The sequence below is a fragment of the Papilio polytes genome, unplaced genomic scaffold (genome assembly GCF_000836215.1).
Source record: "Papilio polytes unplaced genomic scaffold, Ppol_1.0 DF820622.1, whole genome shotgun sequence".
NCBI classification, from domain to species: Eukaryota; Metazoa; Arthropoda; class Insecta; order Lepidoptera; family Papilionidae; genus Papilio; species Papilio polytes.
The window spans coordinates 1,069,012-1,083,971 of record NW_013528582.1 but is presented as its reverse complement, the minus strand read 5'-3'; the positions used below and the strand labels follow the sequence as shown (position 1 = coordinate 1,083,971).

General features: G+C 34.7%; 1 protein-coding gene across 10 annotated transcripts in view; it reads left to right on the top strand.

Annotated features, from left to right (window-relative positions):
• LOC106110460 (steroid hormone receptor ERR1-like) overlaps positions 1–14,960 on the top strand; it is a 32,322-nt gene that overhangs the window by 327 nt on the left and 17,035 nt on the right. For 3 of the 10 annotated variants that reach the window (XM_013292291.1, XM_013292293.1, XM_013292290.1), the window contains exon 1: positions 12,152–12,350. In XM_013292291.1, the coding sequence (XP_013147745.1) occupies positions 12,228–12,350 (123 nt within the window). In that variant the 5' untranslated portion in view covers positions 12,152–12,227. Of the gene's footprint in view, positions 1–381; positions 469–2,133; positions 2,374–12,151; positions 12,351–14,960 lie in introns of those variants that run through there. The other 7 variants (XM_013292300.1, XM_013292298.1, XM_013292294.1 and 4 more) reach the window with 5 other exon arrangements.

The following is a 14,960-nucleotide window of genomic DNA, read 5'->3' as shown; positions in this document are numbered from 1 at the left end:
GTATAATAGGAAAAAATAATTGATGCTGTATTTACAATGTAATTTTTTTCTACTCCGGCCTTATACGTTGTATTATATTAATTCTGCATAAATTATTCAGGCCTTTTTGTTAATTATGCTGTGAAGGAAACATGAAAATATATTTATTATTAAAGAGTTTTGTAGTTATGGTAATTTATTATCTTATTTAATGAGATATAAAGAACATTTTTTTAGTACATTCCATTGTTCATCCATTTTTTTAAGTAAACAAAACAGTTTTAGTTCAAAAACTATTTTATCCATTAATAAGTTTATTTGAGTATACAATTATTACATTTCAAAGCTCCCAGTATGTTTTATAATTATTTTACAGCTTTTAATTCACTATTATTATTTCAGATACATTTGTATAGAAATAACAACCTTGCAGTTACTTCAACATGACTATAGGATTTATACAAATAATGTCATTAATTTATGGATGAGGTAAGATATGTTTGTTAAACATTTTTTATTCACTTATAATTTTTCATATAAGACACTTATTTTCCTGTTTACTTCAAAACTTGTATGCCAACTCAGATTTACAATATAGCTCCATCTAGTAGCGACATCCGATACTAAAGTATTAAATGGGAATTGTGTTGTTTGGATGGTACAATTTAAAGTAAAAAAAAATAATAAATTAAAAAGTAAATCTGCATGCTAGTTATGATTCTCAATTCTATTATCCAATGGTATTAAATTTCACAGTTTTGGAGAATTGGAGGTGAAATATTTTTAAGATTTAAGACAAGTAAAATTATGCAATTAAACATGCCTCATTATTACAGTTCTGTGTAAAAAAATATTAGATCAGAGGAACAAGTTGTAAGACAATCTTCTGAGAATGTTAATGCAAATCTGTATTTTTCTAGTGATTTTTGACAGATTTGTTTTTCAATATTTGTTTTTTTTTGTCTCATTTATAGTAATATAATAAAGTGTAAACACACACTTCTTTGTGGTGAAGGACGTCAGCAAAGCATATTTTTGAATAATTCTTTTTTTATAAAAAGCCCTACACTTACTACACACTTTTAGGCTTATATTTCCACACTATTAAACTCAGGGCGTAAATAAATTGGAAAAACCTTCATGTTGGAAAGGGGACATAAACTATGAGCTGACAATATTAAGGAAGCAAGGTTGTTATGGTAAAGGTGATTTTGACATTTGCAATGGAGATTTTGACAAATGTAAGCAATAAAATAATTACAATTTTATGCGGATGAAGCCGTAGGGGAACAGCTAGTTTAACCATAAATTAACATTGACATAAAAACATTTCTCTGATGTACAATTTTTAGTTAAATGAATTTATTTGTACGTTACTAATAAACTCAATAATTACTGTACCAATTTCACAAATTCTTACATTATTAGAATGCTAATGTATCACCAAGTGACATAGGCTAATTTTTTACTTAAACTTAATAAGAAATATAGAGAAAAAAACAATATGTTACAAAAAGTGTGAAGTTCTAAAACAGATGTTACTCTTGCATTTCTTTTGTTTAGTTGTTTCTAGGTCATTCGTTAGATTAAACATCCTAATGAATTAATTGAAATATCCTGATAAAAATGCATTTAATGATTTGATATTTACGTCATTATTTTAGATAAGGAATTGCAAGAGATATGAATCCTCATATCTGTATAATAATAATCATTAATTAAAATGTACTTTTATATATCTAGGCTCTTGAAGTCATTTAGTCTAGCTTAGACTAGTCTAGACCTTCTCTTAAATTATTTTAAAGTCAACAAACTACATGCACAGAATTTCTCTAGTTAGTTATGTATTCATGTGTTATATGAAGACGTAAGTTTGATTTCCAATGGCGCTTATCGATCGACTTGAAGCTCGAGGAGCGCAATTTATTATACCAACAAGTACATGTTAATCGTTGCGATGTAAATACGTGAGTGCAAGTGATGTAACATTATACAATGAAAACGAGAGTCAGTGTGACGCGAAAATGCTCCTTACTGCACTCGCTTCCATTCAGCTGAGTCGTGTGGCGAGGCCGGCGGGCGCGCTGCGAAACTGGGTCGCCGCGATATATTGTCAAGTTCAAGGCCACGCACGAGGCGAGCGAGCTTCTAATCGCCCATAGATGGCGCTGTGCGATTTGATGTTTGAAAATTTCGCGAGCGGGGGCCCGGGGGAGCGCGGGGGCGCGGGGTGGGGCGCCGGCGGGAATTTTCGGTGCAACACACGACACGACGCTGCACTCGTGTGTCGGACGTCGCGACGCGCAGTACTCTCGTGACGCCTGACCCGAATAAATAGTTAGCGACACAATCCAGACAGCGATACTAGCCGACATGGACTGGATGGAGGAAGTGGTGCGTACAATTATGCTACATTTTTTTTAGTGCCTCAAATTTATTTCCGGTAACGTCTAGACGCCGATTAGATTCGCGTGCAGAAATTTTCGTTTTGCCTTGACCTATCCTAACATTTTATCAACTCTCGCCGGACAACCGTTGAAGTCTTATCAAGATTTTCCGCGCGGAACGCAATTGTGTTGTTAGATGAGCAAATGCGGTGAATTCAGGTCTAATAGGAACTGATAATCAATATTTATTATGTTGTTTTACTTACATGACCGTCGCGAGTCTACAATATTGCAATATAAGTCTAATGAATACATTATAGTGCTTGGTTCAATGCGGCGGTGTTATTAGCACTTGTTTTTATTAACAACTGATACTGAATCTTGTATTTAATACGGACAAAAACTATAAGAAATTAAATTAAATAGTGTAGTAATTTTACAGTGATTTTAGTAGAATTTATGAATATAAGGAGAAAAGTAGTTAGTCCCAAATATGTGCGGTGTTAGGCGGTCGCGGCGCGGCGTGCCCGACCTACCTCAACATCGATCGCGTCTCGGCCTAGCGTTCCTATGTCTAACGGATTTTTTTTAGACAACACGCAACTACGCAAATAATGTTCACTCTTGATTTCATAAAGCGGTAGTGTATCGTGTTTTTGTGACCTATTCAATTTTATTTCCTATTAGATTCTTATTGGAATAGTGGAAATTGTCTATGGTACGTTATTTAATCTGTGCTCGTATTTGAGTGTATTAAAATTTGAAATTAGAATGATATTTAAAATAAGAATATTATAAATTTGAAATAAGAATATTATTCTTGGCCTGATAGGAACTGAATATTACTGGTTTTAGATTTCAGTTTTCAGACAAGATGGATTAATTTCATTTTATAATATAAAAAAAATATATATTCTGTTTTGTAACTAATAAAGTATAAGATACTTACGAACAATTTTATAAGCTGATTTTTACGCTTGAAATAAAATTATTATTATTGATAACAAGCCCTTGGTTATTATTATAGGTTATTTTAATGTTGAGTAATTTTGCCTTATTTTCCTATTATTTTTTTGTTGTGTATGTACAGTAATTTAATAGTGTACAAGACTAAGTTTCTAATATAAAAGTCAAGTTATTACGTATTTTCAACATCATTGAAGGATTTTTGCTTACATGTCGCAGTCATATTACACAATGTGCCTTTTTAAAATACATCAAAACTGGACAAAAGGCTATCTGAGGTTATCATTAATTAAAAATATTTTTTCCAATTATTGTAAACAGCTCTTTTACTTTCTTATCTCGGAAGGAAATATTTGATGACAAAATGAATAGACACTATACAGTATGCTCTTAAATATTGCTGTAAATTAAAAAAAAATAGTATAATACATTTAGATTGCAGTTATTATCGCTATATTTATTTAGCTCAGTTTTCTAGGTCTTAGGGGGTTAGGATGTTACGTCACGCAACTTTTATTGTAATTAAGTAAAAAATTATAAAGGTGCGCCTATGATGTAATGGGCGAGAATACTAATTGAAGAAAACGTTAGTTTTAATAAAAATATTATTCTACAGAAGGCTACAACGTAACAGCTTTTTGTGTTGAAACATACTTTCATCCCTCAGGGTTTTTTTTAAGTAGACAAGTATCAATTCAAGTATATAGTGGATATCAAAGGTTTTTTGTTTTTTCTCTTTGAAATATAATCCTAATATATGTCCAAGTAAACCCATTGTGGAAATTCTAACATCCTTTGTAGTGTTTGTACAGTCGAGTTGACAACTGCAATTCTTTTAATTAAGGTTTTTTGTTTAATTTTTTTTTAAATACACCACTTCTATTGCTGATAGTACAGTTAGAATGAATTGGCGTAACACTTTTCACGAAGAGTATACTTGGAGATGTAGTCGGGGTTCAGGGGCAGATGGAGTTACATTTTTCAAGCAAAAACAAAATGCGATCGGAAAAATTTCCAAAAAAAGATTTTCCACAGATAAAAATAGAAAGTTTAATTTGACGTTTTGTATCTAATCTAAGGAAGGCAGCCGAATGCATTCGGGCGATAATGATAGCGACCTTGGCCGATCAACTTATCAGCTCTACCTGTTTACGTAATCTTTAACTATTATATATAAACATACATACAAACTATTGTTAAGATCAATATGTCTCCGAAAATTTAACACAGTAGAACCTCGATAGCATAAAAACCCTCCATGTTCCCTTCCGTTCAGAACCCAAAACCTCTATAACATAGACCCTTGATAACTTAAAACCTCTATAACTTAGAATATTTCGGTTTCCCTTGGACTTTAACTTATCGAGGTTCTACTTTATAAGCTAGAGAAAGTGATGGAAGAAAGTTAAGAATGTGTACATTAGAGGAAATTTGAAAGTAGCGCCAGTGGTGGAGAAATTGAAAAGCAAAAGGTTAGCGTGGTAAGGACATGTTATGGGGATAAACCAGAAAGTGTCGAAGTTAAATGTGGATGACTACAAACGTAGAGGAAGACCGATGAAAGTATGGATGGACTGTGTGAAAGAGGATATGCTTAAGAAGTGAGTGGATTCAGAGTTGACGGCTGATAGAAATGTATAGAAGAGCAGCACATACTTTGCTGACCGTTGGGATAAGTGCAAATTATAATGATGATGAAGGTAAAGAAAGTGATGGAAAGTTATAGTGGTATCCCTTAACCTAAGTAAACCAGTAACCGTACGTAAGGACGTTTAAAATGTCAACAAAAAGAATGTTTTTTCCTATCCCATAAAATGACAGGCGTTCTTTTAAAGTTAATATTTACCTCAATCGTAAGAGTTATAGTTAATTATTTTATGTGTAAATGTAACACATATTTTTTTAATTTATTCCATTTCATATCTGAATAAAATGCTTTGTCTTTTGAATATTTCTCAAGTATGTTCAGATTTCCTTACAATGTATCTCAAAGTTGCATAAATCATGAATATTAAGTTTTTAAAACTGAATAATAATATTCCATTACTCTTTAAATACAAATAAAAACTGATTTAATTCGTCTATAATTTGCTGAAGTACTCAGAGTCGGGTTATGATCACTTAGGTACCCTTTAGGGTGTGAAACATGCATACCGACTGTTGTGTCACACTAAATCTATACTCAGGACTCGTATAGTTCATTATCCCTGCTGACAAAAGTACCCAATATATTGCTATCTCGCTCTATCTAATGTTATACGCCTTATCCCGGTTTATTTCAGACTGATCGTCTTTTATTTCTGATATCATTTACTTAATAATATGGCTGAATAGTAATGAGGTCAACTTTCAATGTAATTTTACTAATATTATAAATGTGAAAGTTTAGATGGATGGATGTTTTTAGAGTTTGTAGCCTAAACTGCTGAACGGATTTCAATGAAATTTGGCAGACATGTAGAGGATGGTCTACTACACATAGGTTACTTGATTTTTTTAATACCACGCGGACGGAGTCGCGAGCGAAAGCTAGTATTTAATAAATAGTTAGGTTATACTGTTAAATACTTTGTCTTGAAATAGTAATTTTAGTGGTCCTTATGATGTAAAAAATGTTTGCATCTGTTGACGTTTCCTAACGGAATGATTGTGTTTATGTAAATCAGCAAATAATCACGTGTAGTCTGTTGCTAAGCGGTTATGTTGAATAGCGTGTTATCTCTTTAAATGTACGCAGTTTTTTTTATGTTATGATATAATGTCGCCTCTGAGAAATATTTATAATAATAAGTCTACAATGTAATAAACAGGGGGAAGGTTAGAAAATACTTGAGTAGATTTAAAAGAAAACAATTTTCATATTTCATTACATCGAATAAATAAATTAGATTACTTGTGTAGGTCAATATTTGAACATTGTATTTTTTATTTTTTTTACCTAACAAACGTTAATTTGACAAATTGGCAATTCGTGTTGGCAACGTGCTACGAAGGATAATAGGATAAATTGATGCTATCTACGAAAACGGTTGCGTAGGTCTACGAATGTCTACGCGTCTACGTAATTTCACCGACCTTGTTATATGAAAAAAATAAAGTTACATAAAGATTTGTTATTTGAGGGGAACTAATTATATAAAAACTAGCTTTCGTTTACGACTTTGTCCGCGTATATATTCTTCCAGAATGACCTCTACATCTCTATCAAATTTCATAGAAGTCTGTTCAGCCGTTTAGGCTACGAAATCTAACAAACATACGTCCATCCATCTAAACTTTCGCATTTATAATATGAGTATGAAGTATGATAGATAAAAAAGAAACTGTTCCATAATTTTATTGTCATATTTGTGTTACACTACTTTAGATGCAAAGGTGTTGCTATCATTAGACGACGTAAACTCAAGGGGGACATTATTAATAATTCTGCATACGATAGTTTAACGATTTGTTTATTTTCACTATTAAAATCAATCACGAGTCCAGTAGTAACGATAAAAAGACACTGTTAGTCACGGAATAGATATAAACTATCAGTCATAGTAATATAGGTGACATTAGGAGATATTTGTATTTGGCTATTTATTGAAAAAAAAAACTACTGGGCTGATTTCAAAAATTCTTTCACCATTAAAAAGCTATGTTATCAATGACTAACATAGGCTGTTTTTTTTTAATTTCACGCAGACGAGGTCGCGAGCGACAGTTAGTGTTAAATGATTTAACATTCATGTTGTTTTCGATAGATCCCTTAAAGTATTAAATTGGATAGGTTACTATAATAAGTAGGTTATATATTCGGTCTTTCTGTGTATAGTAGATGTATTTGGAACTTTGTTCACGTAATTTTTGACATATTCTATTAAAATCTGTACCACTCTATAGGTCATAATTTTGATATTCAAATAATGCCCCATCACTAAGATACTTCTGAATTTAATATTGAATGTATATCGGTGTGCGATCTCCTTAACACAGAAAAGCTATATAAAACACTATCTGTTCGCGACTTCGTCCCTATGTAATTTAAATTAACGGTAAAGAATTTTTGAAATCGTCCCAGTCTTTGAGTTATACATACCTAGATCCAAAAATACAAATCTTTCCGTTTTATATTATTAGTATAGATGTTTACGTGTCTGCGTGTAAATATCAATGTAGCATCGTGTACGGGGTCGCGGGTTCGATGCGGTCACGACCACTGATAACAGTTTTATTGCGCGTGAACACTTCCGCGGTTGTGTGTATCAATATTAGGCCGGGAATACACATGCAAGAAGCACTTGCATGCCAGTCACTGGCTACTACTGGCATCTGAGAACAATAACTTGTGAGCCAGCACGATAATTATATGGGACGTAGCTATCAGTTGCATTATTCCCAACCGTCACCCCGCTCTGTCCCCACGTGGAGATAGATGAGAAGAAAAAAGTTTCATCCGTCCCACCTTCTGCGACGACGGGACGGTTGGAACTTATTTTGTTTCATAACTGTTCCATTGTCACCTTATTGGTGATAGTGGGACTAAAAGGTGGGATGGGGAAACTTTTTATTCTCACGTGGGGACAGAGCGGGGTGACGGTTGAGATTAATCCTATCAGTTGAGGGACTTGGGGGGGTATGAAAATTGTCACTGACATGTCTCTTATATGATCTCGTTGACATATTACTGGCCAGTATGCCATTCTATCCTCTAACGCGTTTTACTGACATGTGTATAACCGCTTTCGCTTATGAATTGAAATTTTTAGATTTAATTTTGTAGGACTGTTCGGTTAATGTAGTGTAAACGTTAGTTTTGTTTTCTAATATTGCGAATGCCAATTCTCGGCTCGTACTTCTGTTATCAATTTGTTTAATTTGTATTACAAAGTGTTCGTAATGATAGTGAGCTATCCTCACGCAAATTGTGTAGCATTTTAAATGACGTTTATTTATATTCCGCTAAAGACTCGAGTGGGTATAACTAGTCCTTTTTATTTCTCGTATGAATCTCTTCAATGATTTGGTAACTTTAAAAATCTAATTCGCCTAATTTGTCTCTTTGATTCACTCGTATTATTAAGTTGATTCGAGAAAAGCTAAGAGCTCCCGCAGACTACAGACTAAACTGCCGAAAGTAAGCCAAAGCCATATTTTGCGCCGTTCATTAAGCGCCGACAAACCATTGCTCGATGGTCTAGTCTGCGGGGGCTCTATGCAACTAATATATAATAATATACGAACGGAATGCGATATGTTTAATGTTAAAAAGAGGTACCGTCTAGCATTTTACGTCTCTGTATTGCGGAATGGATCAAACGATATAATTCGTCGTCCATTTGCCGCTTTGTTCGTAGTCAAAAGAGCCAAGGCTTCAGCGCCCGAGGCGTACGCGGTTACCAACGCGATGGTTTCGTCGAATTCTAAGTAATTGATAGCGTGGTACGGGAGGGGCAGGTGGAGGTCTGGGGGAGGGAGGCAAGCGGGAGATTTGGCAGTTGGCCTTGACAATGAACCGGCGGCGCACACAGACGTACTTGTACGTACAGCGACGCACACACGCGAACATTCCACGAACGGCCTCTCCCACACGATTATTATTAGGGTTGTCTTAAACTGTCGGTAGATTAGATTTTTTTTTGTTGGATCAATGATTTTTATTCATCAGTCGAGACGCGACGCTTCCGGTACGACGTAATGCAAATGCTGTTTTTGTATCACTTAAAAACTTTAAACTAAATTATTATTCATATTTCTATTTAAACTTCTAGTCCACACATTAGGTTCTATACAGGTTTATTTATCGCTTTTACTTGCTTACTAGTTTTATAGTTACTTAATCAGTTCCTTAGTGAACATTTCTCACAGTAAATATCATGATTACAAAATCATATCGGCGGAAATCAATTGAACTAAAAAAATCGTCGTAGCTTTTTTTTTAGTACGTCATTTATTTTCTCTCATGTAACGAAATATGACTTAGCCAAAAGTTATTCTCGATTTATGCTTCCAACTAATAATTTAACGTCTAAGATGTTACCTAACATATCTAAAATTCCGTTAATAACAAATATCTATCAGTATTGAAATTTAAGGCGTATAAAGTGTTCTTGAGTTAGGATTTATTATCTTAGAAATTTCCGAATTTGTAATGTTTGCATTAACCTAAATTTTTCAATATTTTAACAAAAATATAAATATCCCTGTAAGCTAAAATTACAATACTTACCGATACTTGATATGTATATGCGTGGCCTTGAAGACGGCAGCCCTATAGCCAAAAAAGCGTCCGGCGTCGCGCGACGTGCCTGCCCTAACTCAACGTATACATAGATATCCTAGGGCCCCTCGCAGACTGAGTCCATTGTTTCACACAATGCTTTAAATTTTGGTAGGTTACTCGTACATTGTTCTGTTAAAGAACGTTAAATTGAAATAGAATTGCTGTACATAAACGGTCATTTTTTTGTTCGACATATGAGTAATTTTTCGCCGTTTTATTACTTCTTTCTACTGAAAATATTAGCGTCAGCCGATTCGGATTGTTCCCTTTGAGTGAATAATTAAATAATAATAAAAAATGCTTTTTTTTAAACTTTTGCTAACAAAGCCCTTACCTTATTATTTTTGAAAATTTAATTGAAAATTTAATCCGGCAATATAGATACGATTATGAGAACATATATCAAAGCTAGATACAGATACTGTTGATTTAGAGCGGGTTACTTTTGATTAGATTATCGCACAACCGTTGTGCGATCGCCGATTGTTTCACAGCCAATACAACGGTTTAGTTGCACAAATAATCGAGTAGTGTCCCCATATAAGCTCATAGGATTCAAAGCGGGACTAAACAATTGTGGTATAGTTTAGATTTATGTGTGCACTCGCTCTTAGAGCGACAAAAGAGTCTTATAGTTGATTGAAAAGTTTATATAGGACTATCACAATAGCTGTATCCGACAGGACCTTGGTCCATAGCTTTAATCAAACCTAACCTTTAACATTCCACGCGGCGTTCGTTTTTTACGCGTCCCTCTTTTGTTGTCTATATTTTAGCGCATACAGACAGACGCGGCGAATTTTAATGAGCCCCAGACTTAGTTTAGTGTTTTATATACGTATGTCTAATAGTTTTTTGATGGCCTTGGTTTCCCTTTTCGAAACTAGGATGAGTTAATCGGACCTTGTATTTTTTAGATAAATGCTAGATTTAATTAGTTTGAATTTGTTGTGGGAGTTTTTATAATTATAAATTTATTCATTGTTGAGTATTTATATTACTAATATCATAAATATATTTTGATGATTGATGTATGTTTGTTCGAAAACGACGAAACGGATAGCGATGCAATTTTTCACACGCATAGAAGATAGTCTGTAAGGATATTTGGTTAGTTTTTTTTCAGTTCCGCGAGCAAAACCTAGTCTAAACAATATCTTATTTTATTATATTGTATTACTCCAAATAAAGTATGTACGCAAACAATACGAGTATAGCTGAGTATTACTTACAAAACACGTATAGATATTTCTTTGACTTTCTCTTGGACTTTCTTGAGCGCATTTCATTAATTGTTTTAAATTTATTTTGGGTATTCGTTTAAGTAACTATTTGATTATGCTTTTTTAGTTAGTACTAGTCTATATCCATACATTTAATAAAATTGAAGTGTCTGTTTGTAATATCAAAAGAAAAAATTCAGATTTCGTGAAGATGCCGTATTTGCATTGCTGATAACGAAAATCATTAACTTTTTTTGTCTGTCTGCCTGTTTGTCTGCATGCCGTGTTTGATCCGGGTAATCTCTGAAACGGCTGGGCCGATTACGACCGGACTTTGACATAACTGGCATTTTATAGGCTACTTTTTTAAAATCTTAATATTACTTGGACGAAGTCGCGAGATACAGCTATTTATAAAAAAAGGTAAAAACATGATTTTGAAGTTTGTCATTGATTCTTCTATATTAATAACATGTTATAATTAATTTCCATGTAAATTAAAGTAACTGTGTGTTTAAAAGTGATTAGTATTAAAGCGGAACAAAATTGCAATTAACATTTTGATGAATAGATTTGCGACAAGTTTACCTTGAAATTGTTAGATTACGATCGCCTATTATTTCTTTAAAGTTACCTAGAATTATTTGGACATAGACGCTTTTATTATATTTTTTATTAATACGTGACCTAACATTGTAATTAAGGGTTTCGAATATAAGCAATCAATACACCCTTTTTCAGTTTAGCAACAACAAAAATTTATTTAATTTGTTAGTTTTAGTAAACACTAGCTGTACCCGTGCGGCTTCATCCTCATGAAAATATGAAAATTTTATTTTATTGTTTACATTTGTCAAATAATCGATTCCATATGTCGAAATGACATGACATGATGTCGAAGCATTGCAGTCTTACTACCTTGATGTTGACAACTTGTACCTTATGGTCCCTTTCCCACATTAGGTTTTTTATCCAACTAATTTACCCCCTAAGTATAATAGCGTGAAAATATTTAGCCAAAAGCGTGACGTAAGTGAAAGGCTTTTTCTTACGCCACAAAGTAGTGTGTGTTTACGCTTTATTATATTAGTATACGTTGGCAACAGTTACCTCGGGAAGGTGTTTGTAGAGCAATTGCAATGCATCAAATACCTACGAACTACGAGCCAAACGATCGACCAATCGATGTGATCGGCCCTTAATGCCCTTAACGATGGCCATCCCACTAGCACCGCAGTGGTCACAGCACCAGCCAATCTCAGTCGCCACGTGTTGGGTTCAACCACCCCGCGTGGTGGGGCGGCTGCGCATACGCACTGCGTGACGCCGACACCGCCAGTGCGTAGCCGACGCTCGTCGACGCCGTGTCAATACGAACGTTTCAAACGTTAACCTGTTCCAAACGACATGTATCAAACGGAAACATGTTTCAAACGATCAATTGTTTCAAACGCAACATGTGTTAAACGTGCGCGATGTTTTGTTTCTTCGATGACTCAAAGTTCAATGTTTCTGCATTTCGTAAGTAGGGTGAGAGCAATTTTATTCTGGTATATTACACATACAATTGGCTTATGGTATATTTGTACGTCGGTTTGTAACCTTATGTAGAGCAGCCAAATTCATTAGCTCATGGAATAATTACACTATGTTATAAATGTCTTTCAAGTAAAAATGTACCTATGCTACTTGACATAGTAAGAACAACCTTCGCAAATACTTATCTGTGCTACATCATTTCTTCAGTAGGTACAAAATCGTTGCTAGAAATTATATGTGTAACACAAATCTAAAAGCAATACGTCAGAACTTATACTTTCCTAGTAGGACGAAAATAAACACTGCATAAAACTCCTACTCTCCTGGTACATCTCGAGAACTGCTAATCCTTTACTGCGTACGTATTGCTACGCAAATTGCAGTTATCTATCGCTCCGCATTGTAGAAAGTGATAATGACACACTCATTAGTTTATAAATAACATTCGTACGTTCTCATCTCGCTGTCCTTGTCCCACTTACGTAGGGTCGTCACCAGTTTCCCTAGTAGATCTTCCATCTTCTCAGTCATCACATCCTTCTTGATCCCCTTTGTAATTGTAATTATTCTCTCGTCGTAACATTCCCATATGAAATAACTACAAAACTACTGGGCCGAATTCAAAAATTCTTTCACCAAAAAAGCTACGTTATCGCCGAGTAACATAGGCTATATTTTTCACGTGAAAGAAGTCGCGAGAAACGACTAGTACTTAAAAGTACACATACTAATATAGAATGTTCGCAGGAGTTTTATTCATACGAGATCGTTGCATCAGTGACCTTCTAGTGCGCAAACGAATAAATAGAATAAAACAATATTAGCACCGGGTTCGAAGACCTCTATTTTGATGCACTTGTTGGACTTGACGCTACAATTTATGCAAGTCATATTTAGCATGTATGCGTGCTTCTTGTTTTTGTTACACCTTAATTTGATGTACTCAATATCATAAAGGTATTTTAATCATCGTCAGGTATAAATATCCGACTCCGAGGACCAGAAATACCAATAATATAAATCGCATATTTTAAAGGTTTTATCAAAATAACGAAAGATGGCGTAATATGTACGCTTTGTCCACTTATTTTCTAAGTAACCCCTAATAGTAAAACATATAAGTTCACTTTATGGTGGGGGTTCAGAGGTTACCCTAAGTTATAGGTTGACTTAATACAAGATACGCTATGGAAACCCATTAGCAACATCAACTGATTGTTGCTGGTGGGTTTGTAAACAGGGTTTGTAAAATTTCTTCTGCCAGTCGAGGATAATTTTAGTACTCATTTATTGTTCTTTATTCTCCCTTTCTTCCCTTTATTGCTATAGGAGGGAAGGGACACGAAAAAATTACGTAATGTTGGTTTTGGTCCAGGGGTAAAGAAACCAGTTACCACCAGATTAAGATGGCGTTTTAATAATACGCGCATTACAATGTTACAATTTATTATAATTGATAACCCTTTCAACCTTTTTCCCGATAACATTTAACTCGAGGTTTTATTCCAATAATTGTTATTAATCTGTGAATTGAAGTATACTTAAAAAAATCTTTTTATGAAGACCACGCGCGGATAATCGCTCATTACGTGAACTGTGTAAGTTATAATTTTTAAGACGTAGTACAGTATACGATAAAAAATTATAGGTGATGATTCCCGCACTTCTCTTGTTTTTCGCTGTAACTTTTTTATATTCGAATACGAAAAAGTCTTCATGGCCAGTGTGCCACTTTTTTTGTTGTATACGAATCCTTGTCAGCCAAAGAGGTTGGATTTTATACTGAACAAGAGAAAGACGCGTATTTAATCGTTCTAATGAAGTTTAAAAAAAATCGTTTATGTAACTCCCTGTCTGTAATAACGAGGTCATTGAATTTGTGGGGTAGGACTGAAATGTCTGGCACTAGGGTCGTCCTACCGATAGGGCATTCACCTGATGGATGACGTAATGAAGAAGTAAACGAAAAATTTTATAAATTAATAAAAATAAATGAATGTCGCGTCTGAAATTAAAATATATGATCTGCGGGGAGAGTAGTGTTGGATTGAATCTAAAATTTAATTTTTAATCTGTATTCATACTCATTTGTGTGCTAAACACTAAATATTATTAATGTTAAACGGGTGGGAATATATGTTATAGCATGTATCAATTATCTAAAAAAAAAAAGTTGCCCCGGTGCCCCATATCCGGCAAGCGGTGCTTTGATTTTCGCGTTGATGTAGGCGAGAAACGAGCGTCGGTGCCGCCATCACGACGGCGGCCGCATAGTTTTCCGCGGCCGTTCGTCCGCCGCCGTGGCGTAGGTCGGGCGCGGTGTCGATGTACGACCAATGTCACCCGGCGCGGAGTTTCGTAGCTTACTACCTCCTCCTACTCCGCATCCCCCGCTTACACCCGCCGACCTCCGGCCAGGCCGCTAGCACCGAATGTCTACGTGAATCAACCGACACGAATCATTTCCGAACGACGGTCGACGTCTTTGATTTTTTTAATAACTTCGTTGAACACGGACCAGCATTGATGCTCAAAATTCAAACTGGATTTGGATCTTTCTGGACTAAACTATTCATAATTTAATGATTTCTGGTTAACCAA